The following is a 6,723-nucleotide window of genomic DNA, read 5'->3' on the forward strand; positions in this document are numbered from 1 at the left end:
TCAGTATCTAAAAATAGAACCGCAGTCAGTGTGTTCTCTCAGTTCTCACAGCTCCTAGCACGTTCTCCAGCTTTGAAGTGAGTGTGTGTGTGTGTGTGTGTGTGAATTAGCTCACGTTTCAGCCAATCCCCACCCTCTCAAAGCTTAATTCAGAAACTGTAACACTTTCCTGTAACAGGTTTTTCTTTATAATATCCATATATCCAGGTATAAATGATTTAGATTCATATAAACCATTTGTCTCTTGCTTATAAGTTTCTCAACATTTATGTCTGTGTGTATGTTGAATAGTGACCAGTTGGGCGTGGCAGAGCTGCAAGCACGCCGGCCCTCTCTGATTGGTGGAGAGAAGCTGGGGATGGATCTACTTCATGCAGAAACGAGTCCGTACTGTGCAGAGAGTGAACCAGACCGGGACATCGAGTTGGAACTGTCTGCCTTGGACTTGGAGGACAACGAACCACACCAGAACCCCATGCAGGTGCAGGTTCACCCATTCTATACCTGGAGAACAGATCGGGTTGTTGGCATGCTGAAATTGCATTAACTAAGGTGGAAATGTAAGAAAAAAAATGCTTGAGTATGTATATATAGAAGTTGAGGCATGCAGGTTTTTACATTCCTTTCTCCATTTATTGACTTTGGTCAGTAAGGGTTTCAAATTTACTTGATACATGGTTAGATACATGAGTAGCTACCCATGTTGTGTACTATATAGGTTTTGCTATTGGTTAGACATCCTGCAAAAAGTGTGAGAAGAATAGCATTTGTATTACAGAATTCATTGCTCAAATGCATTAATGAATAAACTCGCTAGCTAGTTTTTATGGGCACCAACGGTTGACTATGACTCCATTAAATGGCAGTTGTGCTGCCAATATGCTGGCTACTCTAAACTCCATAATGGCTCTACGTTCAGGACCACAGACATGTGTTGCTGGGCAGATTTAAACTCATCTGTCTAAAGCACACTGCCTGTTCCTCTCGGCAGGAGCCCCTGGAGGTGAGAGTACCCCCCCAGAGCTCCCATCTGTCCCCCCCCAGCACTGAGCCCCAGTCCCAGAAGCTCTCTCCCGATGGGATGGACCATCACCTGCTCAAGAAGATGGCCTTCAGGTAAGATTTACGCATGCGCAAAGACACGCACAGAGAGACGCACAAACTCATACACAAACATGTTTGCATATGCGTTCACCTTTGTGTCTTCATGTACAAGAACATGTTTATATTTTGCATTTTGTGTGTGTGTTTAAAACAGGAAGGCTTTGTCTCCGGGAGGCCTTGGCTCTGGGAGGCTGGGCATAGGGAAGCTGATGATGAAGACGGGCCCACCATCTCGCTCCGATAGCCCCCACTCCTCCACCACCGGGCCTGAGGTGCTGCTGAACGGCAGCTGAGAGACTCAAGACTGGTCTTCCACCTGCAAGGGGCAATGCAGGCTGGCGACATCTCTTTCCCCAATGCTGCAGGAAGTGCTGACACCTGTGGGTTGATAACCCCATGTTGGGGCGGGGTTAGGCAAGACAAGACGACTACAAATGGCAACACGGCACCACAGTAACGTTCCCCCTACAACAAAAAACAACAAATCATCTGAGCCAGCAGTGAGCTGCAGTTTCGCCATGTCGCCATGATCGATTTGCTTTCTCTTCACTTCATCCTCGCCACTGTGCCACTTGAGCCTGTTGTTTTTTTTGTTTTGTTTTTTGTTTTCCAGAACCGTTGTCTCCTCTCACGCTTGGTAGTTTACAGGGGTGTGTTGGTGTCGTCGGCAGGATGCTCTCACACCCCCATTGGTTGTCATTGTATCCAATCAGAAATTCCCAAAGGTTGCTCTCAGGCCTAGTGAAGAGAGCTTGACCTTTCTCAGCAATGTTGAGCTATTGTCGGATGTTTAGCAGGGAAATCGAGATCTCCAATCTCACAGGGGCGAGCGCAGCTCTTGCAATGTCATTTCATAATTACATGCCACGGCTAATCTAACTTGGGGCAAATGAGCACAAACTGAAAGTTGTGGCACCCAAGCCGGTAATATGTGGATGCACAGAAAGCTCATCCTCACCTGTGTGATTATACAGCAGCCTAATCTCACTTATAGCCTCCCCACAGACTACATATACAGAAATGTTTTCCACTGTAAAAGCTGAGTAAGCCACAGCACTGAGAAGGCTGTATGCTTATTACTGTCTGTATCATTTAGCTTATGCTGCTAAAATATTTGTCACCGGAATGAACCTGCATGCAAGTAGTTTGCCACATGGAAGGATTGCACTTATTTGATAATGGTTAGCTTTTTTATTTATTCCTGTTTTTTCCACCTGTGAGGTTACCCATCATTTGCTTGGTGTGTGTGTGTGTGTGTGTGTGTGTGTGTATACGTGTTTTGTTGTAAGTTGGGTGCTGAGCATTGCTCTAGAAATGCCACTTAAGCCAAACTTTTTTTGATATTTTGAGATACCACTCATTGGTTCAGTGGTATGGTTTACTAGCTTGACACTGACTGAAAGGAAAAACATTTACATTATTCAAATCGCACACTGAATTGAAGTCTCAATTAATTGTGGATTTCATCATTAGGATTATAGGCTACAAGTTATGGGAATTGATGTAAAATAAGTATCAAACTGATCTTAATATGGTAAATGCATTATTGTTTACCTTATGTCACAGCCTGCATTACGGAGATGCAATGCCATGTGACCTGACTGTGTGGCAGTGTGTGTGTGGTCAGTGTGTATGATGAGCTGTGAGTGTGTATGAGATGGATCTGTCATGCTCTGCGTTGTCCCATGAGGTCACAGTGGGAAGCTTCATGTTTACAGACAAAGGTTGAAGGTCAAATGAATCTGTTTTTCTTTGTCTTTGTTTTCAGTTTTGTGGATGTGTTTTTGTTTTTGTTGTGTTATGTTTCCTTTTCTCAAGGAGTGTTAGACCTAATCAGCAAAGAAAGTATGACATTCGACAGGGGCTTACGCTGCATCTAAAAGGTCCTTCCAGAAGAGTTACAGGATCTCCTGGATGGCTTTTACTTTGATTTTATTACAAAAAGAAGAAAAAACATCACTAACTTCCGTGAAGTTGTTTGTCAAAATATTTTGTATCAGGATCTCTTTCTCTCTTTTAGTTTTGGTCATCATTTCACAAATTAAAAAAATAATATATATTGCAACCAGTCAATCAATCGGTCTTTCCGGTGTTGCTCCCCTGTTTGGTAAAATGGGACATTTCTGTCACACAAAATGCCTGATGGTCTTTCTTGTAGTGAACCCTGTATTGACGAGGGAGTTGGTTTTTGTCTACTACAGTCTTGTGCACTGAATGCTCAATTTTGCCGTCTCGTCCGAGAAGGTGATCAGATTTGGCAGGGTGAAGCTATGTGTTATATACAGTGCTTGGGGGGGGGGTCTCCTATTTATAATAGGGTTTATTTTTTTAATGTCTGGATGGAGGCATTCGCGACTAGTGGTATAAACAACTTGACCAAGGCTTTGTCACCTCTTGGGAGTTTTCGTGGTTAGATTGTTGGTAGATTGTGGAAGTATGCTCTTTCTGTTTTGTCACATTTTATTTGTCTTCACCTGACAGGATGCAGCCTGCTTCAAACGTAACCTTGGCTTGGTAGGAATATTTATTACTTAACATATCCAGTCTGCTGTGGGACATCTGTGTACAATCAATATTTATTAAGTGAGTGATTGAAGACATGTATCAAGACTGTTAAACAGGACTGTTTATTGGCAAAGATCTGGTTATGCGATAGTGTATTGCGATACATTGGTGATATGATTCAGTGTATGCGATATGCGATGTTTTTTTTTTTTTTTTTTTTTTAAATCCAAAGGCAGTCATAGTAAATCACAGATCACCAAAATGCATGAAATCTGAGTTGACTTTTTTTTTTTTTTTTTTTTTTTTTTGGTGCAATTAGAACATTAGGAGCTGCATGTGGATTTATTTCCGGTCGCGTAACCTCTAACATGGCACTTTTTGTGTAATCTAAAGAAATTCATTTAATTATTTATTTTTAAAAATCTATACTGTTAGAATCAATACAGTATCACAAAGCATAATTTTGTGACTCAAATAGATTTTTTTTTTACATCCCTATCATTAGATACTAAGTATAATCTACACAATCCAGTACAATACATTTTACTATCATACTATCATTTCTCAAAGAGGTTAACTGGGGGCAAAGACGTATCAGGGATTGCTTTTGTAAAAAGTCAGCCTTCATTGTTTTGGTCAAGTTGGTCTCCATTTTAGGTCAGTCTGCCTCCTGTAGTTCAGATTATCCAACAGGTGGCGCTAGAGCCCAGACATTATATGTACTGACTTTGTTCAATACACTGACAGGGCTAAAATAAGCAAAGAAACATCCTAATATTTGCTATTGTTACTATTATTATTACTTCTGATACACTCAAAGAAGAATTGTTTCCTTCTTGCTTCTGTGGCTTAATGATATTTGGTTGTATCTTTTTGTGTTCGGACACCAGTATTTGTCAAGTCCTGGGAACAGGGTTTTGGTTTGACGAGGAGATGAAATGGCACATGGAAAGAACTTCAGTTGTTTCTCATGGTGCCTGTCATGTACCGCTATGCTGGACTTCACCACAATGCCTGAGATGACTCCCTCTACTGACTCCCCCCCCCCCCCCCCCCCCCCCCCCCCACACACACACACACACACACCACCCTATCCATTCTCCCATCTGACCTCCTCCGCTCCATTTAATAACACTTCATACCCAAGCATTGCATTGTGTGAGTCCCCCAGCTCTGTCTTGGCTAGTCCTTCAGTATCATGCCCCAGGTCATGCATGCCGTCTATGTAGTTTTGGAAAAGGAGTCCATGATTCTGTAGTTGTGATACAACACTCTGACGCATTTCTCGTCGCATTTCTTCACGTGCCCACTGTGTGGCCACAAGTACTGTGGCTTGCCTGCAGCACTTAATTGTCAGCTTTCATATTATTATTATTATTATTATTATTATTATTATTATTATTATTATTATTATTATTTGAGTAGTAGTAGTATTTTCCCTGAAAATAACTAATTTCTCTTCGTTTGCATTTTATTTCCTCAACTGTAACTGTTTGGCAAGCATAAAGGTATGGGTAAAAATAACTTGTTTGTCAATTGATAATGGAGATGTTTACCTATTTTTACGTCTGTATTAGACATTTTCTTTGCAAATCTATTGTTCGATTGAATTGTAAATGAAATAAGGAGATGGTACACATCCGTCATTTTATACAGCCAACACCATCGTTAGATGGACTTACTGCACATTTTTATGGTATATAATCAACTATATTTAAATATATAGACATAGTAACAGAGATTCTTTAAAGTGGAAACTCTTTTAAAGGAAATGTCTGCAGGAGTAATTTATATTGCATTTTGTTTCTTTTGAAATGCCACTTTTTGAAAGGTTTCCCTTTTGCTTAAGGTAATGCAAGGCAAGATTTAGCCTGATTATTATTATGATTATTATTGTTTTGTTCTGAATGGAGTTGTTTTTTGAGTGTTTTATTTGTTCTATCTGTTCTTGCACTGGCTTGTTCTAAGGCCTGTTCTCACATGTGGGACAGTGTGATGTCAAGAAAGGGAGGGTGGAGAAATGTAATTGCATGCTAAAATATTCAATAAAAACTCACCAAATTGAATGTGTCGTTGCTGTTTTGTACACAGAATGATGGTTTCTGATTCTGATCTGTACTTGATCTATCGAATTGGTCCATTGACTACTGAACAATACATGCCTGACACCATCTTGTGGTTACAAGCATTATTGCATGTTTTGTATCACACATTTCTTCTGAAGTGACCTTTTTGTGTAATGGGTGAGAGTGTGTGCGTATGATCTAGTGAAGAATTGCAGCCTCACTTGGCTTTTTTAAAACACATAAGGTTATGCTCAATAGGAATTTCAGCATCTAGGGAGTTTTTTTTTATTTACAATGTTGGTGATCCCAGGTATTCTAATAAATAACATCTGCAGTGACATGTCAAGTGTTGTGATTGGGTTGCAGATCATTGCATGGGAACAACTGACATCCGTTAGATGCTATGGATTGAAAGTACAAAATAGTGTCTATTTCCATTATGAAATGGCTGCCTGCAGAGCACAGAGGAACTTTGACACAAAAGGAAGGAAACTTGGAAGGTTGATTGCCTCCACCAATGGACATTGTGTAATGAACATGTTTATGGGAGGGAACTACAGTACATCAAGCGGAAACCTGGAGCAGTTAGCTGTTGTGTAACACACCGAGGCCTACTTTTTCATTTACATTCCATCCAATGGAGTAAAGAGACTGCACTAAACAGTATAGGTCAAGTCCTGTAATTAATAGATCTTTTATGAATATATTTATCCTGTTAAATAAATGAAAGACAGTCTACAACATAGCTTAATTTGCACTATCTGTTCAAGAAAAGGTCCTCATGAGCTGAACATAGTGAAATAAAAATGTTGGCTATTGTGTAGGCCCAATATAGCCTAAGTAGGCCATTCTTACAGAACTGATCTGACTACAGGACGCAGTTAAAAACAGCATTTGATGAAACACTGCTGTGAAACTAACAAACATTTACAAAAAAGAGCATAATATATTCGCTGTGGCATCATTCCTATTTTTAAGTGACAGCTGTCTTTCACGTTGAAGACTCCTTAACTCTACGCATGCGTCGTTCACTCGGGGTTTGGTTTGT

At 40.3% G+C, this 6,723-nt stretch overlaps 1 protein-coding gene across 8 annotated transcripts in view; it reads left to right on the forward strand.

Annotated features, from left to right (window-relative positions):
- The window catches only part of rc3h2 (ring finger and CCCH-type domains 2), a 29,948-nt gene extending 24,273 nt beyond the window's left edge, over positions 1-5,675 (forward strand). For 6 of the 8 annotated variants that reach the window (XM_076284191.1, XM_076284197.1, XM_076284192.1 and 3 more), the window contains exons 17-19: positions 292-481; positions 920-1,116; positions 1,259-5,675. In XM_076284191.1, coding sequence (XP_076140306.1) covers positions 292-481; positions 920-1,116; positions 1,259-1,397 — 526 coding nt within the window. In that variant the 3' untranslated portion in view covers positions 1,398-5,675. Of the gene's footprint in view, positions 1-291; positions 482-919; positions 1,117-1,258 lie in introns of those variants that run through there. The other 2 variants (XM_076284195.1, XM_076284196.1) reach the window with 2 other exon arrangements.
- Positions 5,676-6,723: the final 1,048 nt, after the last annotated feature.

This window comes from Alosa pseudoharengus, unplaced genomic scaffold, assembly GCF_046254945.1.
Source record: "Alosa pseudoharengus isolate Yale_2024_CS ecotype anadromous, Long Island Sound unplaced genomic scaffold, YU_APseudo_1.1 YU_APseudo_1.1_scf_14, whole genome shotgun sequence".
NCBI classification, from domain to species: domain Eukaryota; kingdom Metazoa; phylum Chordata; class Actinopteri; order Clupeiformes; family Clupeidae; genus Alosa; species Alosa pseudoharengus.